Genomic DNA, 18588 nt, shown 5'->3' with positions numbered 1-18588 from the left:
TATCATCACGCAGAGAGTGAACAAAGTTTGAAACTACAGGGAGGGACACTTCTTTCTGTATGTCATTTCCTCAGTTCTCTGACTCCCTGAGTTTGAAAAATACTTCATTTTTGCAGGATTTTCCTAATAAAACTCTGTGCTTTGCTTGTACAGGAAGAAACAGAATGTGGAGTCATTGTAAAAGTCATTTGTTAAATGCTGTTGAAGAGATTGTAAAATGCTGCAGATGGTAGTAGTAGAAGTATCTTAATATCTTCCTTTTCCTCCTAAGATTTTACTCTTTTTCTGACCTTCACTTGCCCACTCTGTGCTGCGTTCAGGGAATTTTCCTGTGATTAGCTATCAATGAAATAGAGACACAAATGACTTTACATTTATATTGTCTCCTTCCAGAAAGAATGATGCAGGATTGATGGAGAAGAATAGTATATTTAAAGACATTTGCTTCATCTAGATTGGCTAATTTCATGTCCAAAAGAGGCACACATGCAGAAGATACATTTTTTTCTCTTGATTTTACCACCTTTGGTGCTTTGCCATAGACCAAGTGGCGGAGTAGAAAAATTCAGCTCAGGTTGGCCATTTTAACTTACGACATGCAGAGAAAGGCACTCACCAGCACTGACAGTGATAGCTTCGATGAACTGTTCCCTCCAGCTGTTTGTCCCCACCACCAGGGCCAGGTTTGTCTTCTTGATGAGTTTGTCCACAGTACTCTAAAAGGTGGAAAGGAATAAGATAATAACTGCCGGGCTTGTTAAGACCTGGAGAAATATAAGACCTTGTTGGAAACCTCAGAGTTATGTAAAGGGTAGCAGATGTTAGGCTCAGAACAACAGTATTGATATCAAACACTTTTATGATTATGCAAACAAGCATGGTCCTTTCTTGGAAACATTCCGAAATGGAAACTTCTTTGTAGCACAGACAAGCCTCCTTCACTGACTAATGGCCAATGAAAAATAGCCTTAGTGTTTAGTATAGTAGCTGTTGCAAAGGACCATCCATTCCCCTTGAATGTTTTGTGAACTGGCTTCCCTGCTGGCTTTGTCTGTAGGGCGTTGTCTGAAACTAAATTAATATAGGTTCTGCCTGCTTTATATATCTGTAAACAACAGGAAGTGACTGACAGATTCTGAAACCAAAGACTTAATCTTCTTTTTTTGTTTACCAATGAAATGCAGCCAGGTAACAGAGTCTCAAGGTTGCTTGCTGCACTGTCATCAATAAATGGATTTATTTTTGGCAACTACTTTGGTCAACCTTGTGGCTATTAGAGAATTCCACCCTCATCCCATTCCTGTTACAAACAAGAAAAGATGAGACAAGCAAAGATCCCTTCTTAATGGTTTAGGGCACATTGCTAATAATCTTACAATGAATTTCCCTGTTTTATTAGTGCTGTGCTACATGCCCTTTATTTTTCTTTAGAACTTTCAAACTAGTTTGTTTCATACAATTAGTACTGTCTAGATTTCTAAATGTAGTTATTGTAACAACAGGTGCAGCCAAGCATTCACAAGAAAACTAAGCAGATGCACTCAAAGCACTACCACAAATCATGGCAACTACAGGAGAAGGGGCATTTCTGGGACATTGAGGCTGCTCTTCTTAGAGAATCTACCACATCAACTAGTCTACCAAGCATCCACACTTACTGTCAGAGCATCCTCGAACTTCCACTAATTGCAAGGAGGCAGAAAACATACATTATTTGTCTTAGGTCAAATTTGTACATGTTTAATACAGTGTACCTGAATTGACTATGGCTTGAGAGAGTTGTTAGCTAACTGGAAGTGAAGAAAATGTGATCTGAGGGACCTGTTTGAGAGGCCAAAGCCAATTTATAATATCAAGCATGTTAATCCAAGGAGAGTCATTGGAACTGACTTGAAGCATTGAGAATATAATAAACATGTAAGGGCCCATCTCCAGCTGGCTCACTCTGTATTTGTAATGTTATTCTTAGCTGGATTGGATGTCCTTAGGGTGGTGACCTTTCAGCTTCTAGCCTGGTGTCTAGAACTGCTGGTGCCCCCGGTAACAGCTGTAACAGTCACTGCTCTTGGGCACAATAACTTGAGGCACATGACAAGCATCTGTCTTTTCTCTCCCAACTCAGACACATCTCATCAAGCACTCAGAGCATCTTAGTTGATGCCAATTCACAGTACTAGGTAGAATGTAACAAGAAATGACCTTGATTTTTCCTAAATGTAATGGAAACATGGGAAGCTCTCTCCAAAGGAGCCCTTTGTACTGAAACCAAGGCAGAAAAACTCATCACCTTGGAGATAAACAGCTGAACAGATAAAATGCTCTGATGCTAGACACAGACTTCCTCACAAAAATATCTGCCAAAGAACAAATGTTTAAGATAAAATAATCAACATTTACATATGTGTAAAACTCAAGAGTAGATTTTAAACTTGACTTCATGTTGACCCTGGAGGTACAGCCCAGCTTCTTTCTAGGGCTTAATTCCCATATGTGTCATTCCTTGACCTACAGGAGAAAGGGGAGTGAATAGAGATAAATCTGAAGCTCAGACACCTGAACTTGGACATTGCTGTCCATTTTTATCTGGTGAGTTCCTAAATGCCAGGGAGAAGCTCTTGACTGCACTAGACTTTTGAGAGATGGTGAAAACTTCACCCTCACCAATGGGTGCCAGTAAAGTCATGCTCTTAGTTACAACAGAGTAGTAAGACCTCAGTGGGCAAAGCGCACTGAGTTATGAAATGTCACTCAGACTTGGAGTTCTAAGGCAGTTCTGGGAACCTAAAACACATTTGTTAGCTATGTTCTGGGAAACTGAATTTCTTGAATAAGTAATATATCAAATTGATAACTGAGGGCACTTCAGAAACATGTCCCCTTTAGATATCAATGGTAACTGTATTGATGAATTTGGAGGAAATGAGAGGAAATAGTCTGTGGAAGCTATTCTAGGAGGATAAGTACACTGAAGGACCCAACTTATGTAAAGAGACTGGGGATACTTTCCAAAGCTCAGATTGTTGGAGTGGTGACCAGAGAGGGCTTTGGACCCACAAAAACTTTGCTTCCTGGGAGACTTACCCAACCCAACACTTTCTAGGGGAAGTCACTATGATTGTTCTTTCTATCATGGACATGTGGAAGGGAAAGTTTAGGTGCTGTCCCAAAGGGAGAGAACATTCAATTCCCCATGAAAAATTTGGCATGGATGGGGACAAGCTTGCTCCAGAAATGACAACCCACAAAATCTCTGCTGTACCAAGTGGTACCAGAAGAAAAGAGGGTGCATAAGGAAGAACAAAGTTGAACACATCTAGACAAAAGGTCAACAGTCTAGCCCACGGAAATGGACAAAGATTCTTGTACCTTTAGGGATTAAAGGGACTTTTTGTTTTTTGGTGGAAGAGAGGGTGCTGGGAATTGAACTCAGGGCCTCATGCATGCTAGGCCTGTGCTTTACCAGAGAACTACACTTCCATCCTCTGCAGAGAATTTCTGCATGCTCCACTCATGGGTTTGCAACAAGTCAGGTTCCAGATCATATGTGATAGGCTGTGATGACTGGAGTCATTCTAGAAAGCATTGGTTCCAGAGTTTACTCCTGTCCCCTCTTTCTATGAAAATGAGTACAAGGAAGACTTAATAGATTATCAGTGGCCTGAAGAAGAAAGTTTAATTGCTTATTTTTTTTCCCTTTATTGTGGTACTGAGCTGCATTCCCAGTCCTTTTTTATTATTTTTATTTTGAGAAAAGGTCTTGCTAAGTTGCTAAGGCCAGCCTTGAACTTGGGGTCCTCTTGCCTCAGCCTCCCAAGTCACTGGAATTACAGGCATATGCAACCACATCTGGCTTAACTGCATTTTTTAAATATATTTTAAGAAATCCATATTAATTACAAAGACACCTTTTTTTCCACCTGTTTCCTCTCAGGCATCTCAATTTGTGAATAAAGAGCAAATAATAAAATCAGTTGAAGGAATAGAGTCCACTATATGAAAAATCTAGATAAAATACTGAGTTTTCTAAATTGGTGGCCAGATTATCATTATGGGATCTTTTTTTCTGATTTTTTTGAATAGGAACAGAGTCTGCTTTTTGAAAAATAATTGGGGATAAAACTGCTTTGCTCAGGGTTTATAATTCTGGAATGAAAGAGGGGATGCAGCTCATCATACCCCACTGCAGATCTGACATGTGGTTCCATGTATGGTCTTCTAAGATGTTAGGATTGGGGGTACAAAGCGCAGTGTCCTGGGGGCTGAGGGAGTAGCTTGGTGATTGACAGGAAGTTTCACCTCCAAGTCTTAAGCTCACTCCAAAGTCTATACATTAACTTCTGAATGACTTCCATCATCTAGAAAATTGGGGACCCAATTTTGTTAGCTCAACTATAAATTCTCTGGCTACAGGCACTATAACTTTGGTATGTTGGCTGTGCTAACATATTCTTGCATCTGAAGAGGATGACTAAATATGAATGAGAGCTTGTCAGTGGGAAGTTACACAGAGATATTACCATGTGTCTCCAAAGCAAAAGCCACTTCATTTTCAGCAGTGTGAATACTTTACTTCTGACAGATTTATTAGCTTTCTCAAACACAACTTGGCTTCTTCCATCTTAACAGTCTCTTGGTATGCACCTTTGCATCCTCCTTGCTATACCCTCAGACAAAGCCTTTTCTCTGGGGCAGCTCTGACTCTGCGCAGTGATGGATGCCACCTATCAGGCCCTGGATCTGCTGCTGTTTGGAGTCTATGGGACTCTTGTTTCCCTACTAACTCCATAATTCCAATTGGCTCTAAAGGTCGTTCAATGAATGAGCCAGTTCCTGAAATCACATCTCCCTCCCCTCCAGATGGCTCTTACAGCTCAGGCCAACACTATGAACCACCATGGTCCCAGGTGAGCAGGCCTCCCAGGTGGGCATACCTTGAACTCATAGGACTCTTCAATGATCACTTCCAGCTTGGTGTGCTCTCCCAGGATGGGCCGGCCCAGCTCTGCAATGCGCCTTTCCTCTTCCTCTTTGCTGGTCAGCGGCTGCTTGTCATCACATTCCTCTGGGGAAAGGAAGGCAGGACAGTGAACAATGTACTCCTTTTTATTTGGAAATCCCTGGATCCTGCTACAAGAAAACCAAGGAGGAAGGAAGCCCTAATGACCTACTAAAAGTCCCTTGGGTGAGACGGTGAGGCTGGAGGGGAAAACTGGATGGACACTTGGCGACTGGGCAACCCATCACTCTGATGGCAGGTGATTATGTCCAGCATCTACGCTCAGGTCAAAGTGCTGATGAAGAAAAGTAATGCAGAGGAACATGTCACTGAGAAAGACCCTGCCTGCACATTGTCTGTGCTGCAGGAATCACCCAGCTGTTCCCAGTGACGCTGGCTCAGCCAGCTCTTTATACACGTTCCTTCAGCATGTGACCAAAGGGAAACACACACAATTAAAAGTCCTAGAGTGACCTGTGATGGAGAAATTTGGCTTTCTCTTCTCCACTTTCTAGAGGCAACAGAAAATACCCCAGGGCCAAAGAGAGAATGGAAAGGAAAATTTGAGCCTCTCACTTGCCAAGAGCCTCTGTCATAAGTTGAGCAGCAAAGCATCCCTTCCGTGCTTTCCTGAGATGCTTGGGCTCCAGTACTTCCTCTGTGGTGCAAATGTGTTAGGAAAGCCTTGACCATTTTAATCTTAAAGTAAACAGGGAGGGCGAGGGTGAGGCCTTTGGGGAGTCAATACTCACTCACCATGTGAGCATGATTATTTCCAGAACTACCATGTACCTTATGCTCCAGGAAAGGCCAGTGGGTGCTGAGAAAATGTTAATGGAACCAAGAGTTCATTAATGAGGGGAAGCTCACAGTTGGCTCTCTCTGCATGAAGGTCATTAGGATCAATCCCAGACTGAAAAGGCCACGCACATGTGGAGGACAGACACTAGCCCTTTAATCACCCTTATCCTTCAGGCTCAGGATGCTGGAAAGGGACAGGTTACTTCCTCTCAAGTCAAGTGGAATGAAGTCATCTCCAAAGACCTCAGCCCTGACGCCCTCACCTCTAGGACATCCAGAGACATTGCCTGCAATAGGAGTCTGTGGTCTCAGGAATTATCCAGAAAGGAGGGACTTTTTGCCCAGACCTCTTGTATTTGCATTTAGACATCAGCTTCTGAAGGGGTCCATACCTCCCACTCCCTCTGAAGACCCATGGCTTCCTCTCTGCTCAGGAACCTGCTGCAGTATTTCCACTTGTTGTTCTAGCAATTGTTGCAGAGAATGGTTCCTAGACCAGTTGCTTCCTGCAAGGGTAGGAGGCAAATGTGCCAAAGGAACTGCCAGCATTTTATGTTTCAAGTGTCAAAATGAATGGAAGGCAGAAGCAGAATGCAGTTGATCAATGAATTCTTTAGCATGCATTTAATAGTATTTTCCTAAAAAGATATGTTCAAATCCACATTCCTATGCCCACTGATTACGGGATCTCAAAGAAATTAGATGAAGACTTAAAATAACTGATTTCTGACTGCTGACCATTATTAGAGGCAAAGGAGAGGAACAAGAAAGAATTGATTTTAACTGTAAATGGTACTTTTTTTTTTTTTTTTTTTTGTAATCGTGCTGGGAAATTGTGACTCAAGGAAAAGCAACGAGTTCTGGGTAGGGTCTCCAAGACTTGTCTTTGTGAAAGTGTTTGTGTCCAGTCAAGGGAGTCAACCAAGTTATATGAAGTTCAATTTGTCCAGAGCTCAAATCAAATGCATTTGATTTTTATGACTTTGGACTTGGATCCTTAGTGTTTTTCATAGCAGCAGGTTATATTAGTGTGTTTGGTCAAAACCTTGGCTCAGCACAGATGTATGGAAGACTTATGTTTAATAAGAACTATTTCCTTTCAAGAAGAAATATTATGACTTGGATATCTATTTGAACTACCAAATCATTGGGGGGAGAGTACTTATTATGGCCTTCTTTTCTATAGTTTACTTATAAATGACAAGTTGCTTTTGATGGGACTAAAGGTAATTTATGTAGTAAAAACAAATTATGAAAGCAAGGTGATGGGGTAAGATTCTTTAGTGTAGCACTTCACAAAATGAAACTGATTTGGAACACACGGTATTAAATAAATGGACATGGGACATGGGACATGGGAGTAAATGAAATTGAGTGACCTAGTGCATAAAAAGTTACTTTCTTTATCAGTAGTACTCAATTCTTCTAATTATAAATACATGCTTACTTTGATGCTCTTAGGTCTGTAACTATTTCCACCATTTGGGTTTCTGCCAATTTAAGATAGAGGAAATAGCATCTAGGTAGAATTTAACAGCATTTTTTCCATTGTAAAAATTTTGCTTTGTATTTATGGAAATTAATGCTAGTTCTCCTTGTGCTAGTGAGTTAAAGTTTTCTTTCAAAGCAAATTTAGTAAGTAAAACATGAGGCAATTTCATGAAGTAAATAATAGCATAGCTGGTATGCAACCAAAGGGAAAAATGTATTAGAATGACAAAAATTTAGGAAATACTATCTTAACATATTTCATACTAACCAAAAGCAAAGTCAAGGCAAAAGGTCTATATCACTTCCTACATTCTTACACCAAACTGTACTTCTATTCCATTTTCTATATACCCGAAAAAGCTTTCCTATGTCTCTATCTACTTAAATTCTACTTATCTTTCAAAAGCGTCCTTTTTCTTCCATGAAATATCCTCCAATTGACAACTGGGGTTTTAGCCATGACTACTTGAACCTTAAATAAATTCTTTAACATTCAATCTATATACAGAACCTGAACACTCTTGTACGCTCTTTTAATTTTTAATTACATTTACATACAAAAACCCAGCATGCAGACTTTCTGAGTGAGAGCAATGTGTCTCATTTCTCCTTGAATCATTCTTACATCTCCTAGGGTCTATACAATGTATGCAGTGTACTAGGTGCTCAATACGTATTTGCTGTGTGACTCTCCAATAGCAAAATCTTTTATGTGCTCTATTCATAAAAATGGATTACATTTATTCTTTTAACACATGTCATAGCACTCCTATGATATGTCAGCACAGCTGTAATCCTCCCCAACACCCTCCAACCTTCCAGGAACTTATGGTGTAGTGGGAAGAGAGGCATATAGATGAACAACTTCTAGTACTGTGTGGTAAGGGCTGAGGACCAGGGTGGGAGGCATGATTAGCTGCCTGAGGGAGTCAGGAAAGTAAATCTAATTGAAATTGGCCTTGAAGCTTGCCAGGTGGAAGTAACAGTAAGCATGGCCCAGAAACAACGGGGTGAGGAACTGCATTCCAGGAAAACAGAAGTCAAGGTAGAAGGGCACAGCATCATGGAAGGGTCAGGGCTGTTTTCTCAGACATTTAAGATAGAGTTACATTTATGTAAAATTGAGATGTCAGCTGGCTAAATCCCATCATTGATCCACAATGATACTGATTAGATTAGCACTTACAGTCTAGATTTTTGACACTGGCAAAGAAGAAAGCTGAGTCTTTTTTTTTTTTAAGTGTCTTCTCTTTAGATACTTTTTATTGAGTAGGAAAATGGTTTAACAACTTTTTTCCCCTTTGGATCAACTATAATGTTTGTTTCCTTTCCACTTGGAACACTGGATCAAAACCAGCTCATTTTAGTTTAGTCAAGGCCAGTTTATTTCCTCACTTATGCAGTGATAACATGCTTTGGTTTTAGTTTTGTTTCTCAGATAGAGAAAATTAATTCTCTCTCTTTCTCTCTGTGTGTGTGTGTGTCTTCCCTGTGTATACATGTATACTTTCAAAACTCATCATATTTTATTGAGGAGTTGAGAATAAACTACATTAACACCATAGTCTTAACTAACCCAAACAACTTAAAGATAAAATGCATAATTAACTGCCACTGTTAAAAGTCAGTAAAACAATTCTGTGATAAAATCACCAGTCGGAGAATCTCCTTTATTTTGGGTGGTTGCTTTTACAAGCAGCAAATAATAAAAGCTAATAGGTGCCTGAGATCTGAGGAAAGCAGAATTATAAAAGAGTTGCTCCTGATGCTTCCTGGATCTGGGTGCATTTTGAAGCAGCTTCACTGTGAGGTGAGCAGGCATCCCTTCCAGGGAACAACACAACCCACATGGTCTATCTCAGAATAGAGATCTATACATGAGGAATTACTATTGATGTTCTTTGACTTAGTCATAACTTTTGATCTTAACTGTTATGGTTTAGATATTAGGTGTCCCCCAAAAGCCCATGTGTGAGACAATGTAAGAAAGTTTAGAGGCGAAATGATTGGGTTACGAGAGTTTCAACCTAATCAGTGCATTAATCCCTGGGTGGCAACCCTAGGCAGTAATGGCTGGAGGAAGTGGGTCCTTGGGGCATGCCTTTGGGATCCATATTTGTCCTTTATAAGAGGAAAACTCTTTCTCTGCTTCCTGGTGTGATGTCCTGAGCTGCTTTCCTCTGCTGTGATGTCCTTCCTCATCATCTCTGGCTTAGAGCAATGAAGTTGACCATCTATGGACTGAGACTTCTGAAACCGTGAGTGTCAAATAAACTTCTCCTTTTGGTCACAGCAGTGAAAATGCTAACTAAAACATTAACAAACCATGTAGAATTGGGAAAAGGGCACAAAACCAGAAGTAGAACACTTTGTTCAATATTATTTTGGTCCTTCATTCAGAACTGTAGTGACAAGTCAGAAAGTAGGGATCACTTGACATTCTGGCTGGTCTCTGGTTGGTGCTCCAAAAATTTGATATTTCTATGTTGAGGAAATTTCTGAAACAATTTTGTAGTCAGAACTGGATTTCATGATTATTTGGTAGAGTATGTGCTGTGAGGTTGAGGAAAAGTCCCTTGGGGTCAGGCAGAAGTGTTTCTACCACCATGGCTACTAGTGATGGGCAACAGTGAGGATCGATAAGCAAGATTCCTGTTCTCATTCAGAGGCTGAGTTCCATGAGATGCTATCCAGCTTAAACCTAGAGTAGACCTGGTGATGACCCCTCATCACTCTGTCAGTGTTCCTCCATTCTTCTTTGGAGAAACCCCACATACGTACTATCAACTGTACATGAGGAAAGGCAGGATCTGGGAAGAAATATGGCTTGAATTTTAAGAAAATTTTTATCATTTTTAGGATGAAAGACTCAAGAGTGAGAAGAGATATTTATGAGATATATGGAACACTGAGACAGAGAGGGAGAGGCCACTGAATCAACTGCTCTATCAGTCCATGCTGCCACTTTCATGCTACTGGTCTCCTGTTCTACCCTGATGTGGTTGTGTTTTGTTGTTAATCCGTGGCATTCCTCAGTGTCCAGAGATGCCACTGCATTACACAGCAATGCTTTAGAGGGGACAGGGTAAAACCATATGAATCTAAAGACCCAAAGAACACTCCAAGGACCATAATGAAATGAGTACCTGCGAAGGTGATTACAGTAGAGGGAATCGGATGTTCTCTAGCATGAACTTTCCTGACGACAGGTTGGCCTAGCAAAAGGATAGGCAGAAAATCAGCAGAATGGAGTGCATTGATTTATTATCAGAGATTTGTGGAATTAGTAAGCTAACCCGCATACCCAGAAGCACACACTACAAGCAATGTTAGTTTAGGGCTTGAGTGGTTGTAGGTCACCCCTGTGTAGGTAAGAGGAGGGAGCTCTGGTAGTTATTGATGGAGGTTACTGCCCACAGATGGGGCAAGTATTTCATGAGACAAACCATATTTTGTTAATGAACCACATGCCCCATGGTAAGGGGTATGGTCATATTCCTGCAGCTCTATGAGATGAAGTATCCAAATTCTTCAAATGACTGATTCCAGAGGTATCATGAAACAACAGAAAGCATTGGTACAATGATAGTTGTTCTGATTCTGAAGCCTATGAGTGCCAACAACAGTACGAATTGACTAGGCCATTTCTCCAGTTTCCCCACATATAAAATGTAGATAATATTATCTGCTGTATGTTGCAGGTTTGTTTGAGGGTGGAACAACATCTGGAAACATGCTCATTGCATTTGGTTCAGAGCAGTCTGAATAGGAGAATGCTACACACACTTGCAAGTTTAGTAAGTGTAAGTCATCATCATGGCAACCATTGGATTAACCAGGTCTTGGTTTTTCTCTGAGATCCTGGCTTAACAGATCACCTGCTGTTTTCTTCTACTAAGAGCTACCTAGAACTGACTTGGGAGTCATGAGACCCAGAACCGAGTGCCAGGTCTGCCATTTTCTTGGCACGTAAACTTGGACAAGGCATTTTTCTTCCTGGAGACTCAATCTTCTCAAATGTAAAATGAAGCAAACTTGAAGGGTTTGTTCCTCTAACCTATAAATTGGAGTGATGAAATTGTTTCCAACTGCTAGAATTTTCATAGTTCTACTTCCTTAAAAAGACATATACCTTATTAAGTCTGTTACATGAGCATAATAGGATTGGAGGAGTAATATTAAAGAGGTATATTGGGTGCTATATAATTTTAATTAGGAAATTCTATAACTACAGGTCTTAGAAGTGTTAAGGGAAACAAAAATACTTCTTTATCTCCATATTGAGTCAGAATGCTGAATTTTATTAAAAATATGCATATTTATGTGCTTATTTAACCCCTTTTGGCATCTCCCTCACTTTTCCTTTGACTAGAATTCATAATAATGGCATTTATGAGACATAGCTGGGCTTTGGATTGAAAAGGGGCTCAATGTGTAATTTCAAGATGCAGTTAGGAGGGAGGAAATTGAATGCCGTGGTTAGACAATCATTACATGGCCTTTTCTTTAAAGTCAGAGTGCCTGGCTCTGAGTCTTGAATGGGTGATTTGGGGTAGAATAATTAATCCCTTTGAACCTTTCACCTCCCCTCTAAGTAAGAACAATAAAAACCATAAGAATGGTGATAAAATGATATTCATTACAAACTCTAATGAGCTATAATGTACAGGCTGTTATCAAAACAACTGGAAGGTCAAGGGGGAATGAGATCATAGATCCAAACAAGGGTCTTTCAATGAGGCAAGGTCTAAAACAACAGGTAAAGATCTGCGAATTCCAAAAGCACCTCTACTATTTTATGTCCAGCGCTAATGAGATCTCTAAAATATTGGAATTAGGCCATGGACCAAATTGCTTTTTCAATTTCCATATAGCCTGCTTCAAATTTAGACATTCACACTTAGCTGTACAAGTCCTCCTAAAAGCTGCAGGCAAGTCCAAGGGCTAGATTAATTCTTCTCTACTTTCCCTGCATCTCAAAACCTTGACTTCAAAGCCTCAAACTGACTTCAAAGAAAAGCTCTTTAGGGCTTAACTCTGCTTTTCATTGTGTAGGCCCGAGTTTTAGAACTTTCCTCGGGGACATCAGCAAAATCCTGGGCAGTCTGGTCTCTTTCAGAGGAAGTAGGGTAACGTAAAATGAGGTAACTTCTAGCTAAGTAGAAATGGACAGGCCAACACAGAAATTCTCAGAGAGCTCTAGAACATTCTCTTGTTATAACTATATTAATTTCAAGTCTTGGGAGGAAATAGTAGCAATAGAAAAAAAATGCTATTTCAGATTATAGTTTCAGTCATAGGAAGGACTTAGTGAATGACCTGAAATGGTAGAAACTTTTGGAGGAAATGATTCTGTCACCTTGGATGTCAGATGCAGCCAAGGCAGGAAACATTGAGCATTACTGGGTAGAGCTGATAGAATTTGATATGAAACATTTCTGGCAAAAGAAAACTAGGATTCCATTACCAGAGATACTAAAAGGGAGGATTATTCACATGACATGGAAGGCAGGTCCCAAAAATGAACTTCACACATATTCACTCGTTATGAAAAAAGACAATCTGAAAACATCAATATGTTTTAACTAGGAATTCTATCCCCACGCCCCAATTAAAAAAAATTGGTGAATTACAAATATGCATTAAAGTATGGGATTAACTATGCCCTATTTATACATGAACATAACATAATATGGTCAATTTCATTCACTAGTACCTTCTCTTTTCCTCTTCTCTACCTGCTACCTCCATCCACTTGCTTGACTCTAAGAGTCTTAGTTAGGATCTCACTATTAGGCTCCATAGGATTGAAGGTGCTGCTAGATATATACAATTTCTATGATGGTTAACTTAGGAAAATTATTGCTTCCATGAAGTCATAAAGGCTGGCTTGCCAAATTTTACCATCCTCAGATCTCTCAAGGGAAACTAATTCATCCTAGGTGACAGAATCAGAATGTTTCCAAGAAAGCCTCAAAGAGTTAAAATGATGAGATGAGAAAAATAAATAAAAGTTTTTAAAAATAACTGTAAATCCCTGCACTTGGATTCATAAATAACTTCAGCCATACAGACACAGGGGAATCTGACCTGGGAGAATTTCAAATGCATCAGATTTAAGGACTCCTATCTGAGGACTTTTCCTGTTTAACATTTTTATCCTTTTCAATTTCTATGCTTCTAAGAATCTATGAATCATTTTGTCATGGAATATTGTGTCTAGAGGAGCACATTCCTTGTGAAATTGCCCATATTTAGAAGGTCCTACTTTGGACACAGTCAATTTGGAACTGTGTTTACAAATCAACACTAACAGTGGTTTATAATAACCACAACTTCCACAATTGCATTTTCATTAAAAGAAATCTTAATATTTCCTTCTAAATGCTTTAATTCAGCTCTGATTTAAATTTTTTGATATCTGCATAATACATTGAAAATTTTTTATATTTGCACATTATATCAGAAAAGGCCATTGGAGATATCTTCAACCTGAAGCTTCAGACAAATCAGAACTACCATTTGATATTAATCTCCCTTTACAACTACATAGATATTTCCAAAAAGGTAAGATGATATTTAGGGTCAAAATAAGATACTGTTGGGAAATATCATTCATTTATGCCCAAAAAATAGCTTTAGAGTTGTGCTAAATAATGTGATCAACACAGGTTGATATCAGTTCCAGTTTAAGAATTTTAAGCTTTCTGATTGGCATTTGAGTTTTTATAGTGTACTCTGTGATACACTTCAAGCAGCAGAAATAATAGTTATCATGTTATTAATACTAAAACTAAGTCCTCAAAAAGGGACTCGATTGATGTAGTGGATTAAAGGGAAGGAACTCCTCAGTTCTCTTCCAGCCTGCATTATCTATTAATTGTCTATTAATAGGATCCTGAGATTGAACGACCTTGTCACCTCCCAGGTTTTTTTTTGAGGATGGCACTTGTGCTTATTCTAGACCTGCGTGTGCCATCTATCAGAGTGCACTGCACATTATTAGTGCTATGTGAATATCTGTAAGTTGGCCAGGTGTCAAAATGTCAATGAATTTTCATACAAATAAACACAGCACACACACATGTTAAATCATAACATGTTAAATGTGAAAAATCAGCAAGAGCACACCAAGTGCCATAGTTCAATGTTAAAGCAAGTTACATAAGATGTGGGTTGGGTTTGATTTTTAGATTACTGGGGGGAAAATGGAAATTTTAAAAAATAAAACTCTTACCATACAGGTATTTTCCTTTATTAAAAGCAAATAAAAATAAGAAATGAAATTTTAAAAGGAATAATATGTTGGGAACAGATAGTAAAAAAAAAAAAATAATATTAGACTTTAAAATTCATACCTGTTATTGTGAAGCCACCTAAAAAAGAAAAAAATAAATAAATGTTACAATTCAACTTTACACTCTAAGTAACATATACCAGTTACTGACAACCCACCCAAGTTATGGAAACTTGCCAAATTATATTCACAATTAAGAATATGAAAATATTCACTCATGACTGATCACTAATTTCTTTAAGATTATGGAATTTAGTGCACAAACTGGTGCATACCTAAGAAATCTATGATTTTCAAAAGTTTATACTAAATTAAAAATGTAACATAAATTATTTGGCCCTAACTAAAATGAGGCCAATGACCCTAAACAACAATCTTGCTAGCAAATCAATAGAGATAAAAAGCAGAGTATATTATCTAACGGAAATGGAAAATAACCTAGAAAAAATGGAAAGGAAGTGCAAGAAATGAAGTGCTTACCAAGCTCATTCAATAACAGGGCTGTGAAGGAAACAGACAAAGACAAACACAGAATAAGAGACCAGATGAATAATGAAAGCAAGAGGAATATCAGCAGAAAGAAATCCAGGTAGATCTGATTAGTGTGGTAAAAACCACTGCTAAAATAATTGGTGCACCCAAGGGTACTTAGGTGGTGTTGGGAATATTTCCAAATTAAAGATCCAAACAGATAGTTCTGCAAATATGTGTGACTGGGGGAAAAATCACCTTATGAATCATTTGTTTTTTACATTTAGCAAGATAATTCCACTATGTGCTTATAAACAGTGTATATATTTACAAAATATAGTAGAAACATGGAATGAAGTTATTCCTTAACTCTGATTTGAAGTTGTCTTCCTCATGAAATATTGCCTGGGAATTAATCAGTCCAGCATTTGGGAGTATAGTGATCCAGGATCTCAGGTATCATTCATTTTAATCAGCAAGAACAGATAAAAGATCCTAAGATGTTCCATTTAACTTCCCTGCCTGGAAGGAGACTTTGACCCTTCCAGTCATGGATATGTTACTTGGTTGATATTTTGGTCCCTGTTGATTGCTAATGTTTCAAAAATTTTTAAATCCTTAGAGTCCCAAGAATTGACATTTATTTGTGTGTTCTCATCAATGACTTCTGCACAAGACTAGATAACCAGATACTTCTAGTGGACATATAACTCCACAGAAACTGACAAAGCAGGGAGGGTGAAGGAAGCAAATAATTTGTCTTTTAGGTTATATCCTTTAAACCCAGTCTGGAAGGCAGCACTTTATTTTAGTAAAAGCTACTTGGCTAAATATATCAAATAAATGGCTTTCTGAGCTGTAGATAGAAATCCTACAATTACATTTTTAGACCCAGTTTTCTCTCTAATGGTAGTGGCCTTAGAGGGTACTTTCTATAACAAGTCAGTAATTTTATTTATAGTGAAAAGAATCCACTTGGCGGTGAGAAAGTGGGTAGCGCCATCAAGGAATTTTAATTTGCTTTCACACGAAGGCATATTTTACTAAAATGACAATTGAAAGAACTGTATCCAAGATGCTCTTCCTTGAGATAAAAGACAGCTCTTTGGAGGAATACATTTAGAACTAAGTGCTTTTCTCTGGATGTTAATGAGGCATTTTTGATCCCATCTTTGTAAGACATCAGCACAATTTTATGAAGTCTCTTTTTCTTCCACTTACTGCCTATGGAACTTATTAAATAAGATGCATTCAAATGGGTTCCAAAGTGCTCCTTTATCCATCATTCCGAAGGCTTCTATTGCCATTTTAATCTTGTTCAGGTCAGGGACATGCCCTTAAGGAAAAAAAAATCTGATGGACCCTGATGAGTGAGTTCTCATAAATGTGAAGTTAAATTTCCCCAAATGTTGGTTCTATATTGGAATAAGTCCTGTAAATTTTATTTTTTCATTTACACGTAAAAGTAAAAACTTCTTGCAGTGTTGTCAACCTAATCCTCTTCTATACTCCTCTAACCAAGTGTATATATAATTAATAAGACCTATTAACACGTGGTATGCTCATTTCATACATGTAGTTATATCTACAGGACTTTTTAAATGTTGTCACTGTTAAGACAATCATCATAGGGAGTCCTAGTAATATTTCAGAATAAAAGATCATAGGTAAAGCTGAAATAAAATTCCTGTTCACCCTTATTAAATTTAGGCCATATTAAATAGATACAAAACAAAGATAGGAAAGAAAATTGTCTCCCTTTTCAAATATTTTCTGCAACTATATGAATAAACAAAATAGTTATAAGGATACTGCTGCTTAATTTTTTATTTATACTATACATATTAAAATTAATTAATTCTATAAGGATGAAAAGATTTTAGAACATAAGGTTAGATAGATCTTAAGCAAGGCTTAAATTCTTATCAAAGGACCATGTCTTTCCAACTAAAGAAAATGGATATGACTACAGTTTCATATGTATGGTACCTTTAAAAAGTCATATTTAATCTTAAAAACATGCCAAAATGAGCACTTCAATACAAGTAACACTACTTTTTAAGGCACTTCAATACAAGTAAGACTACTTTTTAAGGCACTTCAATACAAGTAAGACTACTTTTTAAGGATCTTTGTTCTTATGAGTTTATTTTTAAAAACTGGGTTCTTTTTACAGAATTATTGAATTCTTCTGAAATTTCTTATTGTCATTAGACTTATTTGTTGTCACTAATAGGTATGAAGTAGTTTTTTTCTTCTTCTAGAAGCTTCACTGAGGCATGATTGACAAGATATGAAGCTGTCTTTATCACTATCATTTTAGGGGAGATTTAATAGTTGCAGCCATGTTTTAGAGTGAACTTTACGTAGTGAAAAACTAAGCACGTTTTTTAACATCATCATTTCGGAATTGCAGAAATACCTTCTAGGATTTATGAAATCTGAATGCGATTGTGGTTAGTCTGCATTTCCTGAGGAAAATGGGTACTGCTTGGTGCCCTTGAGGGTTAGGGAAGGGAAATGGACCTGCTAAAGCTTCAGAGGCAATGGAGTTTAGTACTTGGAAGCTGAGGAAGAGGAGAGAGTTAAGTGTGAGAGTAGGGAGACACGGAGAGAGAAGAGTACAATTTCTCGCTGGTATGTCTTTGTATACTCTCACACCTTTCATTCCTCTTCTTATCCATTTTGGTTCCTCAAGCACAAGGGAGAAACTGCACTCTTTCTCATATTCCTCACGGTCAAATATTCTAATGGTAATGATCTTCCTGTGGGAACACAAGACAAAGGCAAAACAAATGGTTGGAGTCACACGCTCATGCTCTAGATGTCCACCAAGCCGGATGTTACTGTGATGTTACGGAGGGAGAACTGGCAGCACATGGACCTCCAGATGTATGTAAAAGGGCATCTTGGTGCTCTCAGCTGGCCCCCATTAAATTTTCCGTGCTCATGTATCTCTTGCATGAATTCTTCCTGCTTGGGTTAGCCGTCACACACCCAAATTAGGAAGGTAAATAAGAAATCTGGCTTCATTTTTAACATCGCCTAGCGTCTGCACCAATTTCCCCAGAAATGCAGGTTTGATTGACTGCACTGACAATTAATCTTTTAGATCTGACATGTGCAGAGTGGCCATAAATTGCTGAAGCCACTGCAGACCTGGCTCACTGCAGCCCAGTGTGAGATCTATGCCCTGTTACATAGGTGGAGGGATGTGTGCATTGTAAGTCATGTTCTGAAGAGTGCAGGCATCCAGGGCGGCACAGGCCAGCAGAAGCTGTAGGGCTCAGCCCTGGAGCAGCTCCCCCACCTTTCTTCTCACTCATCTCCACCAGGCGGGGCTCTCCAATCTCAAGGAAGAAGGTCTTGTTTTTCTCATACTCCTCATCATCAATTACCTTGACTGATATTGTTTTGCTGAAATAGAGAAGAATAGAAATTGACGAACAAGGGAAGAGGAAAGAGAAGGAACATAGAAAAGAGGAAAGCCAGGTTAACACGTTGCACTTCTTCCAGAAAAACAGCAATCGCG

General features: G+C 38.7%; 1 protein-coding gene across 9 annotated transcripts in view; it reads right to left on the bottom strand.

Moving 5' to 3' along the window:
• Positions 1 to 18588, bottom strand: part of Slc8a1 (solute carrier family 8 member A1) — a 369898-nt gene that overhangs the window by 46056 nt on the left and 305254 nt on the right. For 3 of the 9 annotated variants that reach the window (XM_047522914.1, XM_047522922.1, XM_047522918.1), the window contains exons 3-9: positions 18367 to 18473; positions 15066 to 15086; positions 14647 to 14664; positions 14526 to 14540; positions 10435 to 10503; positions 4932 to 5062; positions 617 to 716 (exon numbers count right to left, since the gene is read on the bottom strand). In XM_047522914.1, the coding sequence (XP_047378870.1) occupies positions 617 to 716; positions 4932 to 5062; positions 10435 to 10503; positions 14526 to 14540; positions 14647 to 14664; positions 15066 to 15086; positions 18367 to 18473 (461 nt within the window). Of the gene's footprint in view, positions 1 to 616; positions 717 to 4931; positions 5063 to 10434; positions 10504 to 14525; positions 14541 to 14646; positions 14665 to 15065; positions 15087 to 17717; positions 17822 to 18366; positions 18474 to 18588 lie in introns of all 9 variants that reach the window. The other 6 variants (XM_047522915.1, XM_047522919.1, XM_047522916.1 and 3 more) reach the window with 3 other exon arrangements.

This window comes from Sciurus carolinensis, chromosome 13 (assembly GCF_902686445.1).
Source record: "Sciurus carolinensis chromosome 13, mSciCar1.2, whole genome shotgun sequence".
In the NCBI taxonomy this organism is placed as follows: Eukaryota; Metazoa; Chordata; class Mammalia; order Rodentia; family Sciuridae; genus Sciurus; species Sciurus carolinensis.
The sequence above is the reverse complement of the archived record's forward strand: the minus strand, read 5'-3'. Positions and strand labels throughout refer to the sequence as shown.